The 27893-nt window shown below is 53.3% G+C and overlaps 14 protein-coding genes and 1 non-coding gene across 15 annotated transcripts; 8 read left to right on the top strand and 7 right to left on the bottom strand.

Moving 5' to 3' along the window:
* Positions 1-16: 16 nt before the first annotated feature.
* Positions 17-2732, top strand: VTN31DRAFT_6889 (uncharacterized protein; the record flags this gene model as incomplete). Its single annotated transcript, XM_069407548.1, has 5 exons — positions 17-172; positions 235-609; positions 672-1564; positions 1639-1820; positions 1882-2732. 5 exons carry the CDS (start codon positions 17-19, stop codon positions 2730-2732), a joined length of 2457 nt encoding a protein of 818 aa, XP_069258192.1.
* Positions 2733-2974: 242 nt separating this feature from the next.
* On the bottom strand, positions 2975-3048 carry VTN31DRAFT_t70. Its single transcript has one exon. It is a non-coding gene; the product is annotated as a tRNA-Ile (tRNA).
* Positions 3049-3550: 502 nt separating this feature from the next.
* VTN31DRAFT_6888 (uncharacterized protein) lies at positions 3551-4661 on the bottom strand (the record flags this gene model as incomplete). The annotated part of the gene is made up of 2 exons (XM_069407547.1): positions 3551-4334; positions 4393-4661. 2 exons carry the CDS (start codon positions 4659-4661, stop codon positions 3551-3553), a joined length of 1053 nt encoding a protein of 350 aa, XP_069258191.1.
* A 1091-nt stretch (positions 4662-5752) lies between these two features.
* VTN31DRAFT_6887 (uncharacterized protein) lies at positions 5753-7880 on the top strand (the record flags this gene model as incomplete). The annotated part of the gene is made up of 7 exons (XM_069407546.1): positions 5753-5873; positions 5933-6014; positions 6071-6396; positions 6462-6997; positions 7057-7527; positions 7594-7802; positions 7856-7880. The coding sequence occupies 7 exons, from the start codon at positions 5753-5755 to the stop codon at positions 7878-7880; spliced, it is 1770 nt and encodes a 589-aa protein (XP_069258190.1).
* Positions 7881-8966: 1086 nt separating this feature from the next.
* VTN31DRAFT_6886 (uncharacterized protein) lies at positions 8967-10144 on the top strand (the record flags this gene model as incomplete). Its single annotated transcript, XM_069407545.1, has 5 exons — positions 8967-8984; positions 9082-9255; positions 9755-9873; positions 9926-9957; positions 10077-10144. The coding sequence occupies 5 exons, from the start codon at positions 8967-8969 to the stop codon at positions 10142-10144; spliced, it is 411 nt and encodes a 136-aa protein (XP_069258189.1).
* Positions 10145-12669: 2525 nt separating this feature from the next.
* On the top strand, positions 12670-14282 carry VTN31DRAFT_6885 (uncharacterized protein; the record flags this gene model as incomplete). The annotated part of the gene is made up of 4 exons (XM_069407544.1): positions 12670-13398; positions 13474-13527; positions 13601-13774; positions 13848-14282. 4 exons carry the CDS (start codon positions 12670-12672, stop codon positions 14280-14282), a joined length of 1392 nt encoding a protein of 463 aa, XP_069258188.1.
* A 749-nt stretch (positions 14283-15031) lies between these two features.
* Positions 15032-16053, bottom strand: VTN31DRAFT_6884 (uncharacterized protein; the record flags this gene model as incomplete). Its single annotated transcript, XM_069407543.1, has 2 exons — positions 15032-15861; positions 15933-16053. 2 exons carry the CDS (start codon positions 16051-16053, stop codon positions 15032-15034), a joined length of 951 nt encoding a protein of 316 aa, XP_069258187.1.
* A 575-nt stretch (positions 16054-16628) lies between these two features.
* Positions 16629-17047, bottom strand: VTN31DRAFT_6883 (uncharacterized protein; the record flags this gene model as incomplete). The annotated part of the gene is made up of 5 exons (XM_069407542.1): positions 16629-16650; positions 16725-16761; positions 16822-16850; positions 16910-16956; positions 17021-17047. 5 exons carry the CDS (start codon positions 17045-17047, stop codon positions 16629-16631), a joined length of 162 nt encoding a protein of 53 aa, XP_069258186.1.
* A 331-nt stretch (positions 17048-17378) lies between these two features.
* Positions 17379-18519, top strand: VTN31DRAFT_6882 (uncharacterized protein; the record flags this gene model as incomplete). The annotated part of the gene is made up of 3 exons (XM_069407541.1): positions 17379-17398; positions 17450-17825; positions 17881-18519. The coding sequence occupies 3 exons, from the start codon at positions 17379-17381 to the stop codon at positions 18517-18519; spliced, it is 1035 nt and encodes a 344-aa protein (XP_069258185.1).
* Positions 18520-19028: 509 nt separating this feature from the next.
* On the bottom strand, positions 19029-19472 carry VTN31DRAFT_6881 (uncharacterized protein; the record flags this gene model as incomplete). Its single annotated transcript, XM_069407540.1, has 2 exons — positions 19029-19348; positions 19421-19472. The coding sequence occupies 2 exons, from the start codon at positions 19470-19472 to the stop codon at positions 19029-19031; spliced, it is 372 nt and encodes a 123-aa protein (XP_069258184.1).
* Positions 19473-19990: 518 nt separating this feature from the next.
* VTN31DRAFT_6880 (uncharacterized protein) lies at positions 19991-20770 on the top strand (the record flags this gene model as incomplete). The annotated part of the gene is made up of 5 exons (XM_069407539.1): positions 19991-20030; positions 20142-20236; positions 20318-20341; positions 20404-20528; positions 20599-20770. The coding sequence occupies 5 exons, from the start codon at positions 19991-19993 to the stop codon at positions 20768-20770; spliced, it is 456 nt and encodes a 151-aa protein (XP_069258183.1).
* Positions 20771-21714: 944 nt separating this feature from the next.
* On the top strand, positions 21715-23230 carry VTN31DRAFT_6879 (uncharacterized protein; the record flags this gene model as incomplete). Its single annotated transcript, XM_069407537.1, has 9 exons — positions 21715-21727; positions 21782-21813; positions 21881-21991; positions 22047-22134; positions 22205-22582; positions 22636-22720; positions 22772-22919; positions 22977-23113; positions 23227-23230. 9 exons carry the CDS (start codon positions 21715-21717, stop codon positions 23228-23230), a joined length of 996 nt encoding a protein of 331 aa, XP_069258182.1.
* Positions 23231-23397: 167 nt separating this feature from the next.
* Positions 23398-24222, bottom strand: VTN31DRAFT_6878 (uncharacterized protein; the record flags this gene model as incomplete). The annotated part of the gene is made up of 4 exons (XM_069407536.1): positions 23398-23526; positions 23584-23673; positions 23748-23865; positions 23960-24222. The coding sequence occupies 4 exons, from the start codon at positions 24220-24222 to the stop codon at positions 23398-23400; spliced, it is 600 nt and encodes a 199-aa protein (XP_069258181.1).
* A 451-nt stretch (positions 24223-24673) lies between these two features.
* Positions 24674-26542, bottom strand: VTN31DRAFT_6877 (uncharacterized protein; the record flags this gene model as incomplete). The annotated part of the gene is made up of 7 exons (XM_069407535.1): positions 24674-25145; positions 25198-25423; positions 25477-25582; positions 25633-25949; positions 26011-26082; positions 26146-26349; positions 26404-26542. The coding sequence occupies 7 exons, from the start codon at positions 26540-26542 to the stop codon at positions 24674-24676; spliced, it is 1536 nt and encodes a 511-aa protein (XP_069258180.1).
* Positions 26543-26930: 388 nt separating this feature from the next.
* On the top strand, positions 26931-27351 carry VTN31DRAFT_6876 (uncharacterized protein; the record flags this gene model as incomplete). Its single annotated transcript, XM_069407534.1, has 2 exons — positions 26931-27147; positions 27203-27351. 2 exons carry the CDS (start codon positions 26931-26933, stop codon positions 27349-27351), a joined length of 366 nt encoding a protein of 121 aa, XP_069258179.1.
* Positions 27352-27893: the final 542 nt, after the last annotated feature.

The following is a 27893-nucleotide window of genomic DNA, read 5'->3' as shown; positions in this document are numbered from 1 at the left end:
GAGTATTAAAGCTACAATGTCCGATTACGACCGCCGACATAACGGATATCGGGGAGGCGGGAGGAAGCGGCGCTTCAGGGATGAAGACGATTACGATCGTCGCCAGCGTCGCAGGTATGAGGAGCCTCTCAGCGCCAGGTTGCGCAGGCAATTGATTGGGATCGCCGAATCGGTAGGTCTCTTGTTCTTTGTGTCGCCCGCGCGAAAGTCTTTTTTTTTGACAAGGGATATTAGGCAGCGCGCCGGTTCGAGGATGACGCGGTTCACATTGCCAAAACGGTTGCCGACAACTACGACGATGAAGAAGTTCGCGAGCAGTTTCTGGAAGTCCTGGTGAAGCTGGTGGTCGAGCAGCCGTTCAAGATCCAATTCGTCGCTGTGGTGATCCTCGCCGTGAACACCATCAAATCAGACGTGACGGCGGATCTGCTCAAGAAAACGGTAGAAGCTCTGCAAGGTGCGCTGGATCTTGGCACATGGCGCGATGTCAAACTCCTCTTGCGTTTTCTGGGGTCGCTGCAGGGTATCTTGGAAGGAGATGGCGTGTTCCCGATTCTGGAAGAGTTGTTTTCGCGCGCAGTTGATCTGCAGACAAGCTCCTCGGAGGATGTAAGTCACAAGATTCGCATGGCCTGGCATAATCATCTGTCGAGATACTAATCCGGTTCTAGTCTCTGGGGCTGCAGGTCGTCAAAGTGATTTTGCTAACGTTGCCGTACATCATGGCATCGTCAGCGACGGGGTTCGAGAGCCACGCTGCTGCCCTTCTGGAGAAGACCGATGTCATTGCGACGACACCACACCCCCTGGTTGCTCTTGTCGATCCTTTTGCGTTTGAAGAAGAAAGGCCGGAGACAATCCAGAGTGTCATCAGTTTGCTGCAGGCGCAGTTGCAACGAGAGGCCAATCGGGGTTGGGAGGTCCGATGTCTGCTCCGCCCGTGGAAGTATCTGCCACGCGAAGGCGAGGGAGCAGTGCCGTTTGAGACATCACCAAAGCATCCCCTCCCTCCGGTCTCTATCCCGAACCCGGTCAAGAACGGACCGAGGGCTCACTATCCGGACGTCTATTTCTCCGTGTATGCGGGCCAAGATGTGGACACCGTGCCGCCGACTACGGACATCACATCAATTCTCGTGCGGGATGCGCTGGTCGACACGATCAACGCCCTGGACTTTAACCGCATTGCCGTTGCCAAGTTCCTGATCGATGTGGATTGTTACTTCTCGGCCGATGTCTTCGTCAAGCGCGCGACCCCGTTCGACCGGATGCGCGAGTTGGAGCCGGATGCGCAGATGTGGAAACCCGAAGATGTGATTGTCGATGCGGTCTTTTCGCAGCTGTTTGAGCTGCCGTCGCCCGAGAACAAGCTTGTGTACTATCACTCGGTGCTCACCGAGTGCTGCAAAGTGGCTCCAGCCGCGATTGCCCCGAGTCTCGGACGCGCGATTCGATTCCTGTACCGCAATGTTGACAAGATGGACGCGGAGCTTTCTCACCGGTTCTTGGACTGGTTTTCTCATCACCTGAGCAACTTTGGCTTTACATGGAAATGGGCAGAGTGGTACGTGAAAGTATTTCCTAAAAAAAAAAAAAAAAAAAAAACAAACCTTGAAAAAGAATACTGACCGATTCCAGGATTGACGACTTGGAGCTACCGCCGGTCCATCCAAAAGTGTCGTTCATCACGGGAGCAATCGACAAGGAGATTCGGCTCAGCTTCGCGCAGCGGATCAAGGGAACACTCCCAGAACAATATCACTCGCTGATTCCGGAGGGCAAGGAGAAGGATACTCCAGATTTCAAGTACGATGTCGACAGTAAGTTGTCCCATTCCCAACCCTTTTACTCGAACTTTGTGTGTGTGCTCAACCTCTGTAGCCACGCCGTACGCCAAAGAAGGTCGAGAAATCCTGCAGTTGATCCGGAAAAAGGCGTCAGACGATGAGATCCAGCCGCTGATCAACTCCATCGAGGAGCAAGCACGAGAGCACGGGGTGGCGGACCCGATGATCCCGTCGACAGACGCATTTGTCACGTCCATTTGCTATGCGGGCGCCAAGTCGCTCTCGCACGTTCTGTCATGCATCGAGCGCAACAAAGACCGTCTCCTGTCCATCGGACCGCGGTCTGCGGCCGCTCGGCGGCAAATCATCACGTCGGTGCTGGAGTACTGGCGGGACCAGCCGGGCAACGGCATCAACATCATCGACAAGCTGCTCAACTACACGGTGCTCACCCCAATGTCTGTTCTAGAATGGGTGCTCCTGGACCATCTAGACGCGGGCCGCATCCTGGCACAGTCGCACATTTACGAAATGGTGTCCGCAACGGTGGGCAAAGTGACGAACCGGCTCCGACAGATCGTGCTGGCGCGCAGCCAGCCACAGGGGCTCTACGAGCCGCAACTCAGCGTGCTCGACGAGACCCTCAAGCGCGAACGGCAGGACATGCAGGCGCTCTTCGCGCTCATCGACGACACCGTCGGCCCGCTGGCCCACGGCGGCAACGATCAGCTCATGGAGCGCAGCGATGCGGACCCGGCCACGCGTGAGGAGAATGAGCTACTGCGTCGATGGGCCGCCCGCTGGCAGCGCGTGTTTCGCCGCAAGGCCGCCGTCGAGGAGGCGTTTATCCAGGAACGCATGGCGACGGCACCGCCCGTGGGGACGATGCCGCCGCAATCGACGACGAGCAGCGCTACGGGGGAGAATAATGCGACGCAGTCCTAGTGATTCGTCTTTTGGGTTTCCGAGCCAACTATTCATTCATTGATTGCTGGATGATGAGAAGTGGATCTGTAAGAGTAGTTGCTTCTTGTTGTTCAAAATTTCCTGTTCACTTCTGGGTGTGTACGGAGTACGATAGCTTGAATACACTGTTTCAGAAGAAAAAGTAACTTTCAAAACCAAGGGGACAGCATTAAAAAAAAAAAAAAAGAAAATGGAGATGAGGAAAGAGAACATAAAAAGAATGGTCCCAGAGAGGCTCGAACTCTCGACCTTCGCATTATTAGTACGACGCTCTAACCAACTGAGCTATGGGACCAAGTACAGTGACGATGGTGGCTAATTGTCACATGAGAAAAACACTCCTTAAAAAACGGGCCAAGTAAGGGACAACTTGGCCCCCTCCCCTTTGTCCTGGCCCCAGTTTCCAACCATGCCTTGATGAAGCTTTCAATTGAAAAGGTCAAGGAGAAATCCATAGTGCTTTGAGTGGGATTAACTAGTTATCGGGACATCCAAGTACAGGAGGACATCATTAGTGACCCATCATGAGTAACCCTATCCTATCCAACTTTTTTGTTTTCTGGTCTCGCTCGCTGCGATCCATCGACAACATCTGGACTCTGCTGTACATCATCCGGCATCCTGGCGAGGCATCTCATCTGGCACATGAGGATTACAAAGAATTAAGGTACCTGACATGAAGGATTATTAAAAATGTACAAAAGAAGAAGGCAGGGATGAATATCTTTTCTTTCCCCCGGCATCAAGTCGTAGAAAGGCGGGTCGCGAGAGATTCTTTTCGTCATGCACGGATCCACCTACTGGTTCTTCTTGTCGTCGTTGACGTACTTGCGATCATCATCGCCCTCGACTGTCTTGACGATCATCTCCATCTCCTTGCTCTGGCGCTCCCACTCCTCCTTGCCCATCTTGGTTTCGCGCCGGAAGAGCTCGTCGTTGGGCTTGCGGTAGCTGCCGCCCACGCGGTCCCACAGCGTCGTGAATTGGCCGTAGTTGTAGTTGAAGTAGAGATGGTGCATGGTGTGGCACGCCGAGCCATTGATCACCGGGTTGTTGGCAATGTACTCGCCGTCATGGATCATGATCGTCCAAAAATTGATGAAGACGAACAGGAACACATACGCCACCTTCTGCAGCGGGAAGATGAAAGGGAAGACGTGGTACGGCACGCTCTGCGACCAGCCGTCCAGCGGATGGAATGCATGCGATGCGAACGGTGTCGGCACAATCCACTTGTGGTGTGGCTTGTGCAGCGTCTTGTAGACCAGAGGGTGATGCAGACCGCGGTGAATCCAGTAGATGCAGAGATCGGTGAAGGCAATGAACAGTGGGAACTGGAGAATGTTGTACAGCGGGAAGGGCGCCTCATCCAGTCGATCGTACATCTTGCTGCACCCCCGCACCTCCAGCACGAAAAACGGCGCAGTCAACAGTGCCAGGCCCGGCATGGCGCGCAGGGCCTGTCCGATTTCCATCCAAACCTGGTTCTTCAGGTACTTGGGATGCTTGAGGTTGTTCTTGTCGAACACAAATACATACGACCCGCCGGAGAAGAAAAAGTAGGTGATTAGTCCAAATATCCTGCCCCGGCCAACGTCAGTCACAGATCAAGGCATTGTCTTCCGGGGGACACACGAACCAAGTAATGAGAAACAGGCTGATACTTTGGCGGAAAACATTGTCCCGCGCCCAGATACTCTCGTACGCATATTGCGTCGGCTCCAGCGAGAAATAGGAGCTGGCAGGCTTGAAAACGTACGAATTGACATCACTCAACAACGGCAGGGTCTGATTCGCGCGGTGGAGGTACGGCGCCAACTTGGGCGACTCGGCCAGGGACACCGGCAGGACCGAGGAGTACAGGCGGTCCCCAATATAGGTGTCGAACACCTCGAGAACAATATCCATGGCTGCAAACACTCGGTACCGGGAGGTTGTCTGCCAGCTTGGATGTTGTCTTGGGGAGGGGAACGAAAAAAGGGACGACAGGCACTGAGGGTTTTATTGGTGTAAAAAAAAACCTCCAGTCACACCAGCACGGAAGCCAAGCAGCCGGCTGCACTAGATAACTAATATACAAGTCGACACCGCAGCGGAGAAAAATCCGAGCACGTGACTGCCGCTGATTAATCCTTGATTTGATAAGCAGTCGGATCTCGGCAAGACAGCGCCGCGGCTTGGCCGAGCTTGGCCCGGGCATGGGGGCCTTGGGCCTTGGCAGTTTTGGCCTCAGACGCCCGCCCTCGAGGCCGGGAGTGGCCCCTTCGGGCTGACCTCGCTAATTAAGCGCCAGCCGGCATCACGTGACTATTCTGCGTTGGCCGAGCGCTTACATAATCATTGGCCCGTGCTCCGCCCAGGCGGTCGATTCCCACACACACAAACTCCCGGGTCCGCCCCACTGTCCTTGCCAGAACCGTCGCCAGAGTGGAGCCCATCATCTCTCTTGACTTGCACTTTGCACCTCTGCTGCGGCTTGACTCCCCTTTCTGCCTTCCTTTTTCCCTCTTGTTGCTCTTTTCCTGCCAATTGTGCCTGAGCGGCCTGAGCTCTCCCAGCGCCTTCCCTTCTGGACTGTCCGCTGTCTATCGCTGGTCGATTCCGCTCCTCTCAGTAATATTCAACAGCTGCCTTTCCCCCCGAGGCCCTGGCCGTTCCTCCCTCCCCCTCCCGCTAGCTTCGGGCATCCGTCCCCCCCCCCAAAATATCGCTCTAGGCGTCCCTGGCGGCTGTTGTTTTTGATCGCTGAGCCGCCACAATAAAAATCTCCTTTCGCGCCCATTCCCAACAATCTCCAGGTCGCCTTGCAGACCACCCCTCCGATTCCCCAAAATTATATCCAAGTCCACTCGTCCGGCCTGCGGGTTCCCAACGTCGCCGCTTTCCGACACTCCCGCTCCGTCAATTTTTCCGGACCCCCCCCCAGTATCACTCGACCACCGCCGTCGCCAGCGCCTTGGACTCCCCGTTGTGGGCGATTATAGCGACCGTCGCCCGCCATGTACAACGCTCATCGCGGAATGGTGCCGGCTCCCAACTCCCGGCTGACGGAGTTGCTGGAGCAGATCCGGCAGGAATTCGAGAATCAGTCGCGCAGCACGGGCGAGTTTGAACATCAATGTAAGTCGCTTCTCGTTCAGCACGGGATTTTTGTCGGTTAACACAATGCTTCCCCACAGTGACCGGACAGCTCCAAGAGATGGAAATGATCCGCCAAAAGGTCTACCAGCTGGAGCAGGCTCAGATCAAAATGAAACAAGAGTAGGTGCCACTGCCGTAATCGCAATGAAGAACAATCGTCTGATCATACGGCGTAGCTACGAAGCGGAAATCCGCATCTTGCGACACGAGCTGGAAGCCCGTGGGATCCAGCCGATCCCGTCGCACTTGGGAGGCCACCAACAACCTCATGCGGCACCCTCCCAGGCGCCCCCGAATATCGGCCATGGTCAGAACAACCTATTCGGTGGTATCATGGCCAATCAAGGAGGTAGTGGTCCCGGACTTGCCCCTCCCGTTCCCGCCCCCCAGGATCAGCAGCAACCGCAGCATAACCTCCAACCGGCTGCATCGACGGCCCCAGGCCCGCTGCAACCGGTGCAGAGCTCCTACGGAGGATATCAGCACGGTGCTGCTGTGAACGGTATGTGTAGTTGGTTATGATGGGGAGTTGAGATGCTGACCCGGCGCTTCGTCTGGATCTTGTAGGTTATGGACCCCCGCCGCCAACCGCGTCTCCCGGACCCGGCAAGGGCCGTGGTGGTGGACGTGCTCCTCCGGGACCGGCCACCCCGCAGCAGAACCATCAGTTGGCGTATCCGCCTCCGGGCGCCTCGCCCCAGATCCCCCGTCCCACGCCCCCCGTGCAGCCGGCGGTTCGAGAGCGTCCAGGGAACTTCCTGGCCAATTGGAATCCCGACGATCTGCCCGCGTCGCAGAAGCGAGAGGGTCCGGACTGGTATGCCGTCTTTAATCCGGAAGTTCAGCGGGTGTTGGACGTCGAGCTGGTGCACCACTTGGTGCATGACAGCGTCGTCTGCTGCGTGAGATTTAGCCGGGATGGCAAGTACGTGGCGACCGGCTGCAATCGCTCCGCTCAGATCTTTGATGTGCAGACGGGTGCAAACGTGGCCACCCTCCAGGATGAGACCGTGGACAAAGACGGTGATCTATACATCCGGAGCGTGTGCTTCAGCCCAGATGGGAAGTACTTGGCGACGGGCGCCGAAGACAAGCAGATCAGGGTAAGATTCTCCCTCCATTTATTCTCCATGAACGAATGATGGATTCTAAGCATGTATAGATCTGGGATATCGCGACTCGGACTATCAAGCACGTCTTTACCGGCCACGAGCAAGACATTTATTCTCTCGACTTTGCGCTCAGCGGACGTTACATCGCATCTGGTAGCGGCGACAAAACCGTGCGGTTGTGGGACGTCGTGGAAGGCAAGCTGGTGTACACTCTCAGCATCGAGGATGGTGTCACGACAGTGGCCATGTCCCCGGATGGCCACTACGTGGCAGCCGGTTCACTGGATAAGAGCGTCCGAGTTTGGGATACCACCACGGGCTACCTGGTGGAGAGGCTGGAGAGTCCGGATGGCCACAAGGACAGCGTGTACTCGGTCGCATTTGCGCCGAACGGCCGCGACTTGGTCAGTGGCAGTCTGGACAAGACGATCAAGATGTGGGAATTGACGGCGCCGCGCGGGTTGCTGCCGGGAACCGGTGTCAAGGGAGGCAAATGCGTGCGAACCTTTGAAGGTCACAAGGTGAGTATCCTGTCATTCTCATGAACAAGGGATGTGACCTTCTGCTAACACGAGGGCTGCGTGTAGGACTTTGTGTTGAGCGTTTGCCTGACGCCAGATGGAAACTGGGTGATGAGTGGTTCCAAGGATCGAGGCGTTCAGTTCTGGGATCCCGTGACTGGAAACGCACAGATGATGCTCCAGGGCCACAAGAACTCGGTCATCTCTGTTGCTCCTAGTCCGACCAACAACCTGTTTGCCACGGGTAGCGGTGACATGAAGGCAAGAATCTGGCGGTAAGTGGATTTTCCGGCGACCAGTCATTGATCCGATACTGACCATGGTCTAGATACACTACCTATACCGGACGGTGATGTACGAGATACCGGCGGGTTTGGCGCATGTGGATAGTCCTTATGTTTGATTTTCTTTTTCCTTTGTTTTGTGAGATGTGTGTTATGGCTGGTTCTGTATGTTTTGCCTGGTCTGGGTCGATTTCAAAATCAAGGTCCCTGTGTTTTTACTACTTTGCGCCGTCTCTACATCGTTATATGCAAAGATATCAAGAAAAGGGGGGGCTGCAATGAGAATGATGATTACTTTTTTCAAGGCTTCTTGTAGTACATACTCTGACCTTGTCGCCGTCAACCAATTTTCTCAGCAGCACTGATGATGTAAGGGTCTCTGGTCATCAATTTGACTTGCCAGAGAACACGATGATCGGATGGACAGGACTATGCAAAATGATGATTTGTCCCATGAGAGATCCACGGAGCTCAGCAATTGGGTGGAAATCATGTTACGCCTAAGTACTCCGTACTGGTTGGCTATGTAGAGCCCAGCCTTTGCCGTCCGCTTGAATGTCGAAATCAGACCAGGCTCTGTTGCGACCAACTTTCTCACACTAAAGCTGTCCAGGTTGTTGACCTCGGCCTGCGAAGATGCTTTGAGGCGGTGGGCTTCAGCAGCTCGTGCAACCACGCTGGGAAGGCGTTCCGGGGTCCTTCGATGTCTCATAAGCAATCAGGACATTTTCATGGCTCTCGGCCTTGAACTCATGACCTGCATGCTGACCGGGTTCGGCCGTGGGAATGTATGTATGAATATCGTCGTGTTTCATGCAGTGCAGGGTGAGGATTGACGCGATAGCGCCAATATAACACACGTTGCTCGATGCGGATGATCCCGAAATATAGTACGCTCTGTGTCAAGATATTGGGTTGCTGACGTCCAGCAAAGCAAACCATGGCAATTAGAGTATGGGCAGCCAACGATAAAGTTGGCAAGAAATATATCTCTTACAGTCAAAATCATCGAAGACACCCTCTCGGATGGTTGTCATCATCTACCGTATAAGGGTGCCCTTTGTAAGTACACCTCTCCACGACGTTCATTTCGAGGGTCAACTCTCAACAGATGCCATTCGGTGATCCCAGCTGGTTGCCTTATCATGCCCTGCAATGCCGATTAGCGTCGGTGTATGTCGACTGTCGGCCATGTTCAGCAGTCGATCTCCGAGAATCTACTCTCGGCTCAAGTTGGTCATTTGATATTCGACGGTACAAATTCTGCTAGATATTCCTCACGCAGGAAGGGTCAGAAGAGTCCATGGAGACGGTGACAATTCCCCAAGCCGACAATGCTCCGGAACATTTACTCAATGTGAGAGAGGAGGCTCTTTTCGACGTTCTGGCCGACATGGAGGACGGACTGGCTTTTTCGCCACGGCTCGAAGGCCGTTTGAAGAGAGTACAAGGTCAACAATCTGCATGGCCAGGTATCCACGCCCGGCTCGATGATACTTACCCGTAAACTGCCAGTGAACTCGTTCTTGGGAATATCTGATGGTCTCGATCATCCTTGGCTCGCACAATGACATTAGGGCTCCGTCAGTTTGAACTTCGTCAAGAGATGACTGCGCCTGGGTCCTCAGAATCGCCCAGATGTTGATCAAGCCACGCCAGAAGATGCCAACCAGGCTCTCAAGGGCAATTATGAAAGACGAGACCATTGAAGGCTGCCAACACGCGTCCATTGGGAGATCTTGTCCCATGTGGCACTGAACCTTCGGTCAAGAGTTAATGTTATTTCGATCGGCAAACCACAACTGACTCAAGACCCAAGCTTCAATGGTCAACTCTCAGCCACCATTGACAGCAGCTCATGTTCACCAATCAACAGATTATAGCGTGGGATAACTTGGGGTGACACTGGATCGAAATTCTGCTCGTCGACATCCTGACTGCAGGTTACATCGTCCGGTCCCCCAGCCGCCAATAATGCCCCAGGATTTGTGGTGTCGTCTGCAAATGTCAAGGCTCGGGATCCCAGCTCACGCGCAACGCTTGTCCAGAACTCTTTCATTTTGTAAGTAGGCTCATTTGTTCACCAAGGGTGCCGGTGCGGCGGATTCTGTCAGCGTGAACTGCATCGCCCGTCACCGACTCACGGGTACGTATCTTTTTCTTTTCCGGCCTTCCCGCCTTGTTCTGCGTCTTACTGGCTTTTTCTTCAAATGGTCGTTTTGGCATGCAGTGTTATTAGAACGTGTGATTTCTGACAAAGTTCAGGGCCATTTGCGATTGATCCAACCATTCGGAACCACATTTACTTGATCCAGTTACTACATCGACAATGATCCCAGGTTTTTTCCAACAAACTACGGAGAACTCTGCAAGTACTAACTTGACAGCTCGTTGATGGCCGACTCCAGAGTCGACAGACATAGGGCTGGCCCCATGAGGGAGCTGATATGTATGAAAATTCTTTCCGCTTGGCCAGCCACTTCTATAAATTCGTTCATTGGCTGGGGAATCCTCTGTTAGTCGCTGACCAATGATACTCGGCTGATCGCTGGACAAGTGGAGAACGGGCCGCACGCACCTTCCTTTTTTTCACCTTCAGCCTCAGGCGCCATCTCTGCGCGATCAAGGCATCAAGGCATCCAATCCAAGGATTCGGATCGACGATCCTCTTCCCTCAAAGACCTTCGCGCAATCCTCATCCCCTGACTAGTGAGTTACATAAGCTCCTGATCCATTCATCATCCGCAGTTTCGCACCGGGAGTGGTGGAATCCAGCAGTTCTGTTCAGACGACAATCCGATCACGTTGAAATCAATCAATCAATCAATGGCCTCATCTGATCTGCAGCCAAGCTGAACCGCCGAACAATAGACGGAACTTTGGAGCAGGGGTTCGCCCCAAAACCACTAACTACATAACTACAGAGTAGATAACTACCATCACATCAATGTTTAAGCTTAACATACGAGTCCAGGGCCATTCTATGAATTACCATCTTAACCAAATCCGAATATCCTTCCCAACTCATGCCAATCAAACAAATCACAGTCGCCGCGCATACCGCTGCTTTGTGAAAAGACCAGTTCGCTCGTGGGTGCGTGGCTATTATTTGCCAGTCCGAGTACACGCCAATCCCAACTTGGCCTGTCCGTTCGCTCGAGGACTAAATTGTGGATCCGGAACTGTGAGCTGTGAACAGTGAACACAGTGGAACGCTGAGCAAACTCCAAAGACGACGACCGATGACTGCCAATTGCTGTCCAGAGTCGGCATGCCTCGTGTTTGGACCATTTCGACTGCACTGGGAATGGCTGGCTCGAAAGTCGAAGCTTTCATACTTCCCGCATCCCCCCTGAACTTATTATGAACTAGTACCTAGCAATGGCTGGTCCATCCGTGTTCAACCTAACGACGAATTCTCTGTCGGAGAAGGAATCCTTACACGCCGTCTCCCCCTGGGCCTGGATCTGGACATGGTCGATCGTCGTCTCACCAGCAATCAACCATGAACGAATCGAACGCAATTGGCTCCTTGTTGATCGGGGAGCAATCTGATCACCGAATCGCATTAGACTCGGGGATCCGGGAACCTTTGAATCCATCCAAGCTCTAAAATGATCCGCTCCGGAGCCCCAGCGGGCCATGGACCAGTCGAGCTTACGATGCGAAAAATCTGTACAGATTCAGCATGATCCCGAAAATTACGTTTAAAAACTCCTTTCCCGCCCGCATGAGAACTCCCCGGCCGGACCGGCCTGACAGTTGACACCGTTCCCAACATCCATAGGCATCCGATAGTTAGTTACCCACAGGCTACAGCACCAAAAACTTTAATCTGGTCAGAGCAGTCAGATAATAGTGTTTTGGTTTTTTTTTTTTTTTTTCCCTCTTTTCGAGAATGTGTTTTCTGCTTGGTCCATCCCGTGGACTCGAGGGGAATTTCCGTTTCGCTTTCCACATGGAGAAGTAGGGCTTTGCGGCATGATGCTTGGGACGCTCCCAGCTCCCGCCCAAAACCCCTCCTCGCTGACATCCCAAGCGACTGGTCAAATCGATCCGGAACTTGGCACCACAGTTCTGCGATTGGTCCTACGTCCTGCCCTAGCCCCGAGCATTGATCGCCAGTCTTAACTGAAGAGTGACGACTCAACTCCAGGATGGAAAACATTGCCAGTCCCGTGCGGCCACTTGTGGCGTGCGTCTAACCACGGAGAGCTTGGGCTGGACAGGCCCCGGCCGTCAACAAGTCGCCCTCAGATCATGGACCACCCCAAGTCCATCGATCATCTGCCCCCAGCCTAATCTATCCAAATTATGCCAAATATGGAGTACATCCTAACTGCGCCATACTCGTACCGGGCTCCCCCCCCCAAATTCGGTCCCGGCAGTTAGGGCCCTACCCGGACTTTGGACTGTATTCGTACTACGGAGTACTCCGTACCGTGAGCTCTAATACAAGGCCCGATATTGCCAGACAGGTGGACCGGGGGAAAATATGGCTGCTGTGGGATCCACTTCTGGATGGATGTGAATCACATCAAAGATGTATTAAAGTATTGTATTCCAAGTATTTAGCGCTGTCGCTCGCATTCTGCCATCAAAGTGACTCATCTCGTTGTTCAGCTGCAGTCCTCCACTTGACGTCTTCGGCCCCCTCACACAGTCCTTGGACCCTTCGTCTCTTGACAAGGTTCTTTCCTTCCCTCCAATCAGTGAACGAAAAAGAGCACCCGGTATCAAGCCTTGTGGGAGGACTCGTCTAAACGTACTTCACCCAGTGTTTGGACTTGTGTCGCGAAAAAAGGTTGAACATAACATTTGCTTGGACAGAAACGAATCCGGTGGCCAAATCCTGGGAATGGAAACGACGGTCCCAGTTTCTTATAGTTACCCAACTCACGACTTGAGGGCGTTGGAGCCTCGACGTTACCTCTCATCTCACCACGAGCCCGAGGTGCCCTTATGGTCCAGCTCACCCGTCGGGTTTGCTCCGCCGCTGGCGTCTTCGTACGGGGCTGGCCATGCCATCCATGGCTATTCCCATACGTATCAGCAGTTCCTGGGGGGCTCGTCGGGGGCACCCCCAATCCAGCCACTGCGACAGCCAACTTCGACGACCATGCTGCCGATGGGTGAGGCGCATGAACGATTGCCAAAACCACCGCAGCAGCAAACGGTTCCACATCAAGAGAACCCGGCGTCTCAGTACCGTCCGGGACCACAAGCAGTCAAATTTCCAGCTTCAACGGAAGTCGTCAAAAGGGAGTCACTACCCTGTGCTCCCACTGCCAGAGTAGGGCAGGCAGACTTTTCGACCGACGTGGATATACTGATGAAGACGATCCAATCGAAGACTCGACCAGACACGCAACTACCGTCGCTGCAACAGTTCTCCCAGGTCCAGAACGGTCTTCCAGTCACGTCCACATACTCGATCCCCGCTGTGGGCTCCCGGTTGCTGAATACGACCGCCGCATCGAAATCCAAGCGAAAGCACCAATGTCCTCTGCCCGGATGTGGAAAGCTCTTCACGCAGAAGACGCATCTTGAGATCCACATGCGCGCGCATACGGGCGACAAGCCATTTGTGCGTCACGTTCCCAAGGGGGTCGAAGAATAATACAAAAACGGCAGTCTACAGTATGGCTAATCCACAGATTAGATGTGTCGCGAGCCAGGATGCGGGCAGAGGTTCACCCAGTTGGGGAATTTGAAGGTACCATGGACGGACCTGGGTGGCCCTTGAAGGCGAGAGAATTTTGCTGATGTGTGCTGATGTATGACAACAGACTCACGAACGGCGACATACCGGCGAGAAACCATTCTCATGCGACATCTGCCACAAGCGGTTTGCGCAACGTTGCAATGTGCGCGCGCACAAGGTTACCCACGAGCAAGCGAAGCCGTACACGTGTCAGCTCGAGAACTGCTGCAAGCAGTTCACGCAACTGGGCAATCTCAAGGTCGTGCAAAACCTGGCATTTCGTCTCTCGTTTTTGTCCGTTTTCAGTCTCGTTCGCTGACCGCCAAGCTCAGTCTCACCAGAACAAGTTCCATGCTACCACGCTGCGACAGTTGGCGGCTCGGTTCGCATCGGTGGCGGATCCGTCCATGCTCGCTCCCGAAGAGCGAAACCTATGGGCGTACTTTGCGGAGCTGTATAAGCACAGCAATAAAGGAATCAAGGGTCGGGGGAAAGATCGCAGGGTTGCGATCAGGAGCAAGCCCAACAACAGCGACGGCGGTCCGTCCGACACGGGTAAGAGTACACCATCCCGGCAGGGCAGTGAAGAGGGCGGCGCAAGCAGCTGTGACGACGAATGCGAGGAAGAGGACGGATCCAGCGCGCCCGCGCCCAACTCGCAGCGGACTTCCCAGAGAGTTCTTCAGCCAAACCCGGCACAGGTGGCGGATGGAAGCCGTTTTCCATTGACCGGTGGACAGGTTTACTTTAGGCTGCAGCCAGTGTGACGCGACCGAGCTTGAGCATTCCTGCTGTCTTGTTGATTAGTTTTAAACTTTTTTTTTTTTTTTTTTTTTCGTGTAATACCCGGCCTGGGGGGTTTTTTTTTTTAACCTAACCGACCGCAGCACCTTTGAGTTCCTGCGGCAAATTGCACCGGACCTGCATATTGTCCGGGGTGATTTCGACGTCGACTCGCCGAATCTGCCCTTGTCGAAAGTTGTGACGCACGGCAGCCTGCGCATTGGCTTCACCCATGGCCACACGATCATTCCGCCCAACGACGCCGACGCGCTGCTGATTGCGGCGCGCCAGATGGACGTTGATATTCTGCTCTGGGGCGGCACGCATCGGTTTGAGGCGTTTGAGTTGGATGGTCGGTTCTTCGTCAACCCGGGCAGTGCGACGGGCGCGTTTACCACGAATTGGTTGCCGGATGGGCAGGAGCCGGTGCCGAGTTTTTGCTTGATGGATGTGAGTCTTTGTTCTCTTTTTTTTTTTTTTTTTTTTTTTTTTGGTTTACTTGGGATCAGGGCGTTGCTGCAGCTCACGGCAAAGGTTGGAGTGGGATATTGTTTGGGACTTGCATGATCTGATTGATGATATCCATGGGCTCACATCGCATATACCTATGTACTCGGCTTCCCATGTAGCCGGGAACAGCGTTGCATATCAGCGTCGGACGAAACTTTTCTTTTGAGTTGTATGCTATCTGTACTGTACAGTTCAAACGGCATATATATAATCGCACAATTGATCAACCCGCGCTGCTAGTGATGGATGGGAGGGCCTTCTTCGTGTTCTCATAAACCAAAAAAGTCACCCACGTACTAGGCAAAACCCTTACAATACTCGGGCCCAGGCCCTTGTAGAACCCGGCAATGCCCTCATTGCGCCATATCTGGCCCACGGCATCCCATAGACCGCGGTACACTGTACCCGCGTCATACGACTGCAGTCTCGTCCGCAGGACCTGGTACGGGTAGGTGATGACCACGGCAAAGACCTTGGACAGGCCCGAGATGACAAAGAAGTCGAGATTGTCAAGCTGATGATTCGTCGTCGAGCCTGATGTTGGCGACACCCGATAGAGTTTGAGCTGCTCGTAGGCCATGAACTGAAACGCGCCGTGACTGACCCCCAACAGGGCCGGAGTGAGTCCGCGATAAAAGCCCCGGAGGCCCTCGGACTGGAAGATGCGACGCGTGCCGCTGATGAAGGATGGGTAAGCACCCGGCGTGCGCGCCCCCGTGGACAGCATTCGCGTTTTAATCACCCAGATGGGGTTTGTCAGGACGGCGGTCAGGAGACCGGCTATGCCGGATGCGACAAAGTATTCCGATGCGCCGAGGGAAGCGGTCCTGGTCGTGGTGTTGCCATTGTTGCTGGGAAGAGTCGTCGCTCTCACGCTGCGGATTGCGTCTTTGATATTGCCGTAGAAGAGAAAGTAAATCGCCCAGCTGCTGGAGTTGCCGACGAGGTTCGGGACCAGTCCACGGTAGAACGCGGGAAGACCGCCTTCAGAGGCGTGAATCGTGCGAATGATGCGGAGGGAACTTCCCACGCGAGAAGGGGAGACTCGATCGGCTGGATCCCAGACCGGCGTCAGCAGAAAATGGTTCGTAGTATCGGGGTATACCTCGGAGGTATAGACATACCTTGCAGCCGTGTCTTGATGAGATCCAGAGGATGCAAACAGAAGGTGGAAACCACACCTGCGGTGAAGCCAGCTATGGACTCGACGAATGATGTCGATGGGTGACCATTCTTGTCACTCATCGAGGTGGTTTGGTCGGCATTGCATCCAGATTCCAGACTGACTGTCAATGTTCGAATTTTTTTCTTTTTTTTCTCCAGCGGAGGCGGTTGAATCAGCTTGGACGTCAAACAGGATTTGGAAAGCTCCGCTGCGCCTGACAACCGTTTTTGCTCTTCAAAGAAATACTTTTCCGATCAAGATAGGGTTGAAATCGCCGAGCGCAAAAATTTCTTCATATTATGTCAGTGTGTCCTCGTGTTGAGGCAAGTGTAGATTAGGTCAGGATTGATAATCGAGCAGATGGCTCGATATCAATCGCTCAGCTACAATTCCACCACCTCGTTCTAGGCTACGCCTTGCTCCCAACTCTCTTGTCAATTGGAGTCAATTCAATCTATTGTACAGTACAAGGATGCTCAAAAGTGCGCATGGCGCACGCCGTGAACTGCATACGGCAAATGTCGACCCAGAACCCATCCTAGGTATTGAATCCGACACTGAGAAGAGTGAACGCCGTTGCCAACCCATCGTTCCTACCAGTATTCGACTTCGAATCCAGCCGCCATTTTATATGCTCATGAACAGAACAAACTGCTTAAGCCAGAGGAGAGAAGAGCCTGGCGGTGAGTTAGCGTTGTTCAGTCTGAAGTCTTCGTAGCCCTTTTAGCCAGGCAGCCTGCCGGAAACATACTTGAAGAGGGACGGTCGTGGCTCGCTGTTAATGTAGCCTGCTCACGGATTGACGATTAGCAACTATCGACAGCATCCCGGTGGAATACGTCACGCACCAAGGTAGATGATGAGAGGAATATAGCCGCTGCAGAAAGAGACATCAGTTCCCTGCCACTATGCAGATACATATGGAACAGAACACACTAGTGAATCGCGATTCTGGAGACATCGATGACCTTGGCGATGCGCTCCTACAGGGCAATCAGGTTAGCAAAGATGTGCAGTACTACTTTGTGCAGAGGCCGCATTTCTAACCTTGGCCTCTTCAGAGAACTGCACCATTTTGACGGTTGGTCGGCGGATTAGCGGAGAAAATCACAGAATCAAAGCGAGATGTCGAATCTCTGCTGACAGTTGTTGTGGTGAAGTTCGTCAAGTCCTGGATCTGTAAGTCGAAGCTTTTCCAAAAGTTTAGTTTTCGTATTTTGATTACCCAATCAAGTAGGTGCAGTATTATCACCAGCGACAGCTTCGAAGCTTTTCCAGTGGCCATCTTTCCAACTACATCTCGACTACTCCGCACCGGCGTTGTAGATTTCATACAGACTCGACTTACAAGTACCCTGCGATTTCGTTTGATTAACTTGCGATACCCTTTTCATAGCATTGCGCCATGTCAGGCGCCAGGCATTGGTAGGTTTGCGCGAGACTTGATTCCCTCACCGCAGCTGACATGAACACAAGGGAACAGGATAAAGAGGCGACGGTATACATTGGTAACCTCGATGAGCGAGTTACAGACAGCATCGTCTGGGAGCTGATGCTCCAGGCGGGCCGCATCGTCAACGTCCATCTGCCCAAGGATCGTGTTACCCAGCAGCATCAAGGCTATGGCTTCGTCGAGTTCATGAGCGAAGAAGACGCCGAATATGCGGCACGGATTATGAACGGGATCCGACTGTACGGGAAACCGATTCGTGTCAACAAGGCCTCGGCAGATAAGCAAAAGACTGTTGAGGTCGGCGCCGAGTTGTTTGTTGGCAATCTGGACCCGATGGTTACGGAGCAGATGCTCTACGAGACCTTCAGTCGGTTCGGGACGCTGCTTACGATACCAAAGGTATGAATTAGGTGTTAATGAGGTTACCGCCCCGAACGAAACTGACAACGTGAAGATTGCCAGAGATGAACAGAACATGTCCAAAGGATATGGTTTTGTGTCCTTTGCCGATTTCGAGTCTTCGGACGCTGCTATCGCCAACATGAACGGGCAATATCTCATGAATAAGCAGGTTTCGGTTCAATACGCCTACAAGAAGGACGGTAAAGGCGAGAGGCACGGTGATGCGGCAGAACGGATGCTGGCTGCGCAGGCGCGGAAGCACAACGTCCGGCCGCAGCCTCAGATTCCGCCACAGCTTATGGGAGCACCCACGCCTATGATGGCGGGTACGGCTCCGATGGGCAATGATCATTCGCGTCCCGCAGCAACAACTGCTCCGCAGGCAGCGCCAGTGCAGAATGCTCAGCCGACCCCACCACCGCCGCCGCCGCCGCCTTCGGCGTCGCGTCCTCCGACACAACCGCTGTCAGCACCGCCGGCCGGGTTGCCTGCACGTCCGCCGCCGTCACAGGCGGGATATGGTGGTCCGCAAACCTTTCCGCAACCAGGTTTTGGCGGTCAGCAACCAGGCTACCCTCCGCCGGGTCCTCCGCCGCCGGGTTTCGGACCGCCGGCTGGGTTTAGTAATCCGCAAACAACGCCGCCTTCTTTGCCTCCTGGGTTTCATCAAGGCTACGGGAGAGGCCGGTGAAGTACCTGCACTGCTGTACTATTATACGACATTTTATGAGAATAACTGTGCGCAGCATGACGGCAACGTGTCACGAGTCGTTATGCATTTGGAGACCCTGACTACGATCAAGGTCGGTCAATGTGCTGCAAGAACACTCCGGCACGGACATCTTTCCAGTCCGAGACCCAAGATGACAAGAGATGGTGAACCGATGCATGCAGACAAGGAAATTCATTTCCTGAATGATAGTAAATATCATGTAAGATATGACGAGCGATCAAATGAAATGCAGTGGCTGTATCTAGGAAACCTGATGAAGACTGAAGAGAGAAATATCAAAAGAGCGACAGACACCGAGCCTGAGATGAACTCTCGCAGAGCGAGTTTCCCGCAACGTTAGTAACCCAGCCGGATCAACCGGAATCAGTGCCAGATAAAATGTCAGAAAAGAAAAGCCAGAACAAAACCACATCCGCAACCATCTACAAGTAGCTGCGATGAAAATCCGTCATACGCCTCGCATGTGTTCACGAGAACGAAACAAACTTGGGATCGCGCGGTCGACCATCCGGCCCGATATTATTTTTGGCAAAGCGCTGCTCCGTGTATAACCGTCGCGCTTCGTCGAAATCCACCCCGCGGGATCGCATGATCTTACGAATCTCACGTTTCGCTTTGGTGTCCAGACCAGCGCGAGTGTCGCCCGCGGCGACGTTGCCAGCGAGATCGAACTCGGAGGATGTGAACCCTGCTTCGATGTCGCCGGTGAAACTAGTGGGGAGGCGGTCATAGACGTAGTCTGGTACCGGAATGAGATGGAGCCAACGGCTACGCGTGAGGTAGAGAACTGTATGTACCAAGAGTTAGATTTCTTTTGATTCGATTTTCTCTAGAACAGCAAGACAGTGCGTTTTGGTACCTGTACCCGAGACTAGTACCAGGAAGATCAGAGAGTAGAGCAGATAGCCCATCGTTGTCAGATGTAAATGGGACTCTCTCTGTCCGGGACGGATTGCGGCTGCGGAATGGTGGTGCCCTGTTCAGGCTGTCCTAGCTAGCTGGCAAATGGAGAAGTGCGGCGGGGAAAACGCTGCCTCGACGAGTTTTATCCCGGTCGAGTGTCGGCGGACATCGTAGGAAATACGGATCAAGAACCCTTTCGGTAGTATCTGGCCAAAGTATTGAAGACGGCGCAGCAAGGCCATGCCATGCGAGACGACAAATGATGATTGGGCATGTGCAAGTGTTGGATGTTCAGATATTTTCTGCCTTGAAAATTAGGCAGAAAATCCTCCGTCCTTCCGGAAAGCATTCTTCTTTTGGCAGCCTCAGGCATCACAGTGACAAAACGGTGCTAGCCCGAAACGGTCTCGTTAGCGAGGAAATTCATCCACACAGTTGCATGGCCAGTCAAGAACAGCAACAAGCCGACCGAGAACTTCAATTGCCATTGCGTTGTTGATTATTGAGAGCCCGTCAACCGGCCAAAATGTCGAACGTCTCGAGCGACCTCATCTGGGAGATCAGCCGTATGTGACGCCCCCCGTTTCTTGCGAGTTTGATCCGATCGTTGGCTGGCGAATATGGGATCTTTTTCTTTCTGAGAGTACATCGGAAGCTGATCTGGAGACTCATTGCAGGCTCCCAGAATTCCTACCTGGTGAAGAACAAGATGGCTGATCGCGCTCTGTTCTCGCGTGATCCCCTCAACCCGCTGAACTTCCACTCGCGCAAGGTAACTAAAACCTACATAGGACTGCATCCGTCCGGATGATCCAGAATTGCAATGCTGATGGGACACTGTTTCTGGCTACAGCTGGCGGGCTTTGTCAATGACAAGGTATGAGATTCTACCTGAGCTTGTTGATCAGAAAAGAACTGCAGACTGATCACATTGCGCAGGCCGTCAACGTTCAGCCGACGCCGGAGGGCGGTGTTGTCCTCCTCTCCAAGACCGTCTCCAAGGGCAAGTCCCCGGCCTCGAACATCCGCAAGGTGACCTGGGGTCCTCGCCAGCCGAACCGCAAGTAAGCATCGCTCGGCTCCCGTCAGCTGCGTCGTTTTACGGCAGAGACTAAGTGTCAATCGTCGTAATAGGATCTACAAGGCCATTGCTGACGCCACCGTCCAGCGCGGCTACCGTGCCGACCTGCGTGAGGCCACCGTTGCTCGTGCCAGCGCGATCCGCTACTCTCAGCGCCCCAAGAAGGAGACTCCGCCGCCCAAGCTGCGTGGTGCCAAGGCCCGCGCTGCCGCTGAGAAGGCGTGAATGGGTTGAGACTTCGGAACGGGGTTGGTCGGGCTTGGTTGAGGGTGGAAATGTGTATAATGTATGAGGGAATCACCAAAAGCACAAGGCGCCTCGGTTCGGCTTGGGTTTTGACAACCAAATCACGTCTGGGCAGACGAATTGTTTCTCTCCGGGAATGAGGGCACGAAATTGAGCTTATAGACGTGAATGAAATCAAACATTTGATCCTCAACATGGTAGCTCTGTCTCTCAAGTCTTGTTCAATTGCAACCATGTCGCATGACAGCAACTGGGCATGGAAATTGAAAATGACATCACTATCGACGGCGAACACGAATCGACTTCGGGAGTCATGGAATCCCGATGCTCACAAGGTATTTGCTATGGTAATTGAGCAGAAACAGCTCTCGTCTTCGATCCGCGATATTCCGGTTCCCCGGACATCAGGACATATAGATCGAGCCGCGGACGATAATTTTTAGGATTGGTGATGCAGCAATTGTTCCAGGAAAGGGTATTGAGTATGTACTCTGAAGAACTGTCGTGATGATGCCATCCTCCATGTTCATCTAAAGATCCCGACCCGAGGATTATCGAATGGACACCGGCCAGACATAAACAGGAAGGCGCCCTCCTTCCCTGCATGAATAATAATACATAGTACAATACTAGGTACTGTAACCTATTTGTTGTCCCCGATCCTTCCCCCTCACGAGATCACCAAGCACCCCACATTGCCGCCCCTCCTCGGCACCCTCGGTCAGTGCTGGATCGCAACATCAACTGAGCCTAGTCCCGTCGTTCCTGCCTCGTTTCGGCCAATTTTTCTTGCTCTTGCCCTCTCTAATATCCTCGGTAGGTTCCTTCCTCAGTTGCTACTGCCCTCTCCTTCTTCCCTCTTATTTATTTCTCCTTCCATCTCTGACTCCCGTTCTTCCAGGAGCAACCATCGAACCCTCAAGATGGTCAAAGCAGGTAGGCATTGCATCCAATTCAACGGCAATAAAGGTCGATTGCTGATCTATCTAGTCGTCCTCGGTGCCTCGGGTGGCATTGGCCAGGTAAGTCGACTGAGAGTCAAAGAATCAAGCTCGTGCCGGATCTGACTCCGTCTTCGCTGTCCTGTAGCCTCTCTCGCTCCTTCTCAAGGCCAGCCCCCTCGTCGATGAGCTTGCTCTCTACGATGTCGTCAACACTCCCGGTGTCTCGACCGATCTGTCTCACATCTCCAGTGCTGCGGTGCGTGCATTTCTCAGCGTGGATTGGCGGGCCGAGCATGGCTGACAACCAGTAGAAAGTCGAGGGTTACCTGCCCGACAATGATGGCCTGAAGAAGGCCCTGACCGGTGCTGATGTCGTGATCATCCCGGCCGGCATTCCTCGTTTGTCTCCCCAACCAGCCCCCCACCCGAGACCCTAGTATCTCGAGCACTGACACTTCAATGCCAACAGGGAAGCCGGGTATGACCCGTGATGACCTGTTCAAGGTCAATGCCGGCATCGTCCAGAGCCTGATCAAGGGCATCGCCGAGACCTCTCCCAAGGCTTTCGTCCTCATTATCTCCAACCCCGTCAACTCCACTGTCCCCATTGCCGCCGAGGTTCTCAAGGGCGCCAATGTCTTCGACCCCAAGCGCCTGTTCGGTGTCACCACCTTGGACGTGGTTCGCGCGGAGACCTTCGCCCAGGAGTTCTCGGGCCAGAAGGTCCCCTCGCAGACGACCATTCCCGTCGTGGGTGGCCACTCGGGTGACACCATTGTGCCGCTCTTCAGCATGGCCAAGCCTGCGTTCCAGATCCCGGCCGACAAATACGATGCCCTCGTTCACCGTAAGTGGGACGATCCAAACCGAGCACAAACGGTAGCTGACACGATTCTTCAGGCGTCCAATTCGGTGGTGATGAGGTCGTCCAGGCCAAGGGCGGCGCTGGCTCCGCCACTCTGTCGATGGCCTACGCCGGCTTCCGGTCAGTTTCGCCATGGATTGAGATCATCACCTATTACTGACACACTCGCAGATTTGCCGAGAGCGTGATCAAGGCAGCCTTCAAGGGCGAGAAGAACATTGTCGAGCCAACCTACGTCTACCTTCCGGGCATTGCCGGCGGTGATGAGATCGCCAAGGCCACTGGCGTCGACTACTTCTCGGTACCGGTTGAACTTGGGGTACGGTGTTCTTGTGATTTGAACTCTGATGAGCGCACGCTGATATCTTCATTACAGGCCAATGGCGCCGAGAAGGCCGTGAACATTCTCACCGGCGTCACCGAGCAGGAGCAGAAGCTGCTCGATGTTGCTGTCAAGGGTCTCAAGACCAACATTGAAAAGGGTGTCGACTTTGTTAAGAACCCTCCTCCGAAGTAAGCCAATTCACATGCAGGCCCCCTGCCTCGTCCGGATAGTTTCTCTCTTTGCCCGTGCGTGTATGCTGGGGGGATATGAAGACCGCAGCTAATTTTGTCCGGTTGGTAAGATAGGTTGTAATGTCCTAGGACCCAGATGAGACGGAGGACACGAAAACATGGGGGCAAGCCTGAGGCTGGCTGCATAGTTAGAAACTGTTGATAAACAGATCCATAAAAGAAAACAAAAGCTCCGATGAGGAACGTACGTTCATCGTTATAGAATTGATCCAAGGTAGTGATCATGGCTTGGTCGTAGCTTTGATCTGGAATGTAGCGCCGGGCAAGTCGGACGTCTCTGCCTGCACGGTGGCATTGATTCCGAGGTTTGCCAGACAACCACGTATCAGGCCACATGGGAACCACAGGTACTGCGGCAGTCAGTTTCAAGACGTTGAGGATATTACGGGGAGAAGGGTCGATCATACGGCCTCAGCTCTTGCAACGGCCTCGCTCCGCACTGCCATACTCATCCTCGTAAAGGGCCGAAAAGTATTATCCGTGAGAACATAGACACCCTAGAAGAGCAAAGTCAGAATGAATTGAATCGCGCCCATGCCGCAAAGCACCGGCGTAAAGCGACCAAACGTACGCGATGGTTCGTTTTGAGATTATCCACTTGTTTCCGGAAGAGAATCGTCCACATATCCTTGCAGAGAAACTTGATCACGTCCAAGGAATCGGTGAACCGGGGGCGGTCGCGCGAGAAGCTGCCACACGTCAACAATCCTTGTTCCCCTCCTCCCCGTCTCCGGAATTCAACGGGGCAAAAAAAAAAAGAGAAGGAAAGCAAAGGGAACGAACCGCTCCGCAAGACCCTGCCCGACTCGATACCCCAGCGCTTCGAGGCGATGGTACGCGGCTTCCCGCAATTCCTCGTCGTCCAGTATCCTGCTGATGGTGGTGATTTCGGGCTGTGAGTCGCGTTTCGACCCCGTCGTTTTCGTTTGCTGGGAGAGTGCTAATCGTTCGGCCATCGGGACGAGCTCGATGAGGAGGAAGTCGAGGCTGGAGAGGGAGAGGTAGCGGTCGTGTAGGTGAGTTGTGGAGTGGGAAGTTTCGGCCATTGCGTCGCTTTATTTTTTTTTCTTCTATTTTCTTTATTATCGATAGTTCGTCTGGTGTCGAGGAGGGTTGTTGGATTTGGGGGGAGGTGTGTGGAGGGAAGTTAGATGGATGGAAGTTCTGATAACGAATCTCCTCCAGCCGTCACGTACCTACCTCGATAGCTGAGCCAAGTTCAACAACAACGGCGGTGTCAATCAATCCGCTGGGATTACCATAGACATAGACCACGAGAATGGAATTCATAGCGTGTCGCCGAATTCGATTGCTCTTTGTACAATTTATCTTCAAAGTAACAAATAACCGAGCATAAAAAAACCCTGGACCCGTCCCTTGCAAAATGTACAGGTAACCTACCCCAGACCTAGAACCTGAAACCAAACAAGCACAACCAACTCCAGCACGCCCAAAGCCATGCATTAGATCGATAGTCTTTCTACTAGGTTAAGATTGTTAATACCGTGTTGACTGCTGCGTCCCATTGTTCGCCAATTGGCTGAACAATTGGCCGTTGCCGTACAGCGGCAGATTGCCAGGTATTGAGACTCCCCCAGTCGGGTCAGGGAGTCCTTGCGCTTGTCGTTTCGCCGGCCGAGGAGGCGCATCCTCGTCGTCGCTGAGGGTGAGATCAATGACTGGTGGGGGCGGTCGTTTGTTGGTGGATGATCGGCCACTTCCTGGTGTCGGATGGTGATCGCGAGAGCTTGGCGTCCGTTGAAGTGCTGATGTCTCCGTGTCCGGCTCGGCTTTGAGAGCGGGTGAGTTCCCGGACGTGATCTCGATCAAATTATCGCTATCATTGGCACTCGCGGCCCCATTGGTCGCCGACGGAGGCTCCTTCTTATCCACGTGCCATTCTCCGTTCGGTTCGATGGTCACTTGTTCCACCGATGATGGTGTTGATCGAAGGGCTTCATCGACATATCTACCCAACCATCAGCGTAAACTCCTAAATCTGCATGTGGAAAGCAACTTACTGGTCGATTTGTAGTGATTCAAAACTGGTCGACTTGTTGCACACAGGACATGTCCATGTCGGTGCCTGCTCTTGTAACTGCAGAAACGACGAGGCGTCAAAGCATTGATTGTGTGTGCAAAGCACAGATCGACAGGGAACTTCGATACGGAGGGTCGACAGTGGACACTTGAGCGACATGACGCTGGACGTCGCGACAATTTCCGCGTCTTCTGCCCTTGATCTCACTGAAAACCGTCAGTCAGCATTGGTCCCGGGTCCGAAAGAGTGGTTATCATACTCTCGCGGATAACTTGCTCCTTGGAGATGGTACTCCGCCTCTTGAGCTCATTGACCAGATCCTCCACGGGGCGTTTCTTGACTAGATTGACGACAACGTAATATTTCTCAAGGGATTGTCAGCAGGAAACACAGAATATGAGGATCCGTCCAGTACCTTTTGAGTCAGAGCATATGTCATCACGACACTGTTCGTGTATCCCGCTCTCTTGCGTATGTAGTTTGTGATATCTGCGGGCCGCGTTGTCCCTGGCCGATTCTTCAATCCCCGGAGGTTGGCACGGACCTCGTCATAGTTGACCTTGAGTTCCACCTGATGTGGAAATGCGATATCGGATCTGGAGAACTGATTAAGACCAGTATCTGCAGCGCAAAATACCATTACTCGCATATTGGGGTCGTTCTGCAGCTGGGCCGCCACCGTGGGATTGAGAGTGACCTTCAACTCTACTGAATCTCTGGTATGTTCGCGAACTGGAACAAAGTCAGCAACGGAACGAGGCCAGACTCACTCGAGAAAAGACCACAGCCGTACCTTTGCATTCCATTGTCGGTGTGAGGGGCTCGATTATATCATAGAATGGACTCTCCTTGAAAGTGAGTCGACCTGAAGCCGCAGGTTAGCCCAGAATTCGAAGAAACTGCATTCCCAGCTACGTCAGGATTGTACCGGTAGCGAACGGATGTGACGGCATGGAAGTCTCTGCATGATATCTGGCCGGCGCGTCAGACGTTGGACTCCCTGTCAACGTCGGCGGTGTCATGTATTGGGTCCTTCTCGTCGACGTAGGCACGGCCGATTGTGCATATGAAATGTTTAGCGCGACGCGATTGAATCGCTCCTCATCGTGTTGTTGCGCCAGTCTCTCGAGGTCTGTCAAATCCTATTAAAACCTGCAAGGAAACGGTCGCCATCTGGAACACGTACGGTCGATGATTCGCAGCTGCAGAGAGCTCTTTACCCCTGTCACTGGCAGGCCTTCCTTTCGGAGAACATTTTTCAGCTGATTATTTGTCAGGGTCTTCACCGTCGCGATCACAGATGGCAGCCTGTTCGTGCTCTCCATGGCTGCTGTGGAGGTAGCTGGCGATGCAGTTGTTGGCGTTGGCCAGGGCTGACTTATAGGTGTACGGTCGTAATGGAACATCTCTCAGAAAGCGTCGACGAGGACCGTCACCTCCGAATTGCCTCCCAGACCCCCGTTCAGCATTGTGTTTGCGGCCGTGGTTGAAGCATCTGAAAGTCGAGGCCGATGGATGACATAAGCGGCGATCCTCCGTTCGCGACGGTGACTGGTCGACCCGAACTAACTTTTTTTTCCTCTTCTTCCTCCACACCTTCACGCATTGGCAGATCAGAAATCACCGTAAATCGTCTTTATATCTGGTCCTGGCCATCTTCTTTGGCACAGTACACGACACTCCTTATCTGATCCTTGAGTTATTCTCCACAAAATGGCGAAAAGTGCTCGCTCCTCAACTGTCAAGCGCAATCACGCTGCTCTACGAAGCTCTGTATACGCCCCTGTTACAGACGCCAGGACAGCGCGATTGGCCGCTAAATTGCAGGAGTTGGCTTCCCAACCACGTCCTGAACGTCCTCAAAACAATTCGATGGAAGTGGATGACTCAGAGGGCAAGTCCAAAGCAAATGATTCGTCTGAAGATACAAGTGAGAACTTGTTCCGCAAACGACTCTGCAAGAACCAGCATTGACGTGATTACAGAGATGGCTCTAGACAACGAGCCAACTCCCTCCATTTCTTCCTCCAAGTCCAAGAAGAAGTCGCATCGCGTTCGGAAGCACAGCAACCGAAAGAACCGCACGTCGATTGTCTTTCGAAAGCCCAAGCATCTGGAATCCAGGAAGAAGTAGCAAGTGACGCTCATTCCGCTCGATTAATCATGCGCTCGTGAGCCCGCCATTGGTCTGAGATAAGCCGTGTCATGCGTCTGGGTTTGTTGTTGGCATGCTGAAGGGCACCCAGATATAAATGGCTCGTCGTGGGCTTTCCACCACGCAGGCTCCCTTATATTTCGTCATACACGGTGGCTATATCGTCAGACATTCCATCAGGACGAGGGCGTCATCCAGGCCATCATGATATGTGTATCTAATTGGCCCTGACGATTAGTCTTTTCTTTCCTGAGAGTCGCCAGATGGTGTTGGCGGTCATCAGGTGTGGCGCAATTGACTTGGGACACAATGAGCCTACGCGCCACTGGTTATGTGGTATCATGTATATGTCTTCCTATCTTCATGAATGAAATGACAATCGCTCAGAACTCTCATTTGATACCGAATGAACCACGGAGCACTTTGCCCTCGGAATTTTCAACTCCAGAGCATGGCTTGTATGCATCTCCGAAGAAAAGCGGTGAAGAAAGATAGCACTCTTAAATCCGGCAGAACTACAG

Source organism: Thermomyces dupontii, assembly GCF_041956625.1.
Source record: "Thermomyces dupontii strain NRRL 2155 unplaced genomic scaffold VTN31scaffold_8, whole genome shotgun sequence".
In the NCBI taxonomy this organism is placed as follows: Eukaryota; Fungi; Ascomycota; class Eurotiomycetes; order Eurotiales; family Trichocomaceae; genus Thermomyces; species Thermomyces dupontii.
Note: the sequence above shows the minus strand (reverse complement) of the source record. Positions and strands in the feature narration are given on the sequence as shown.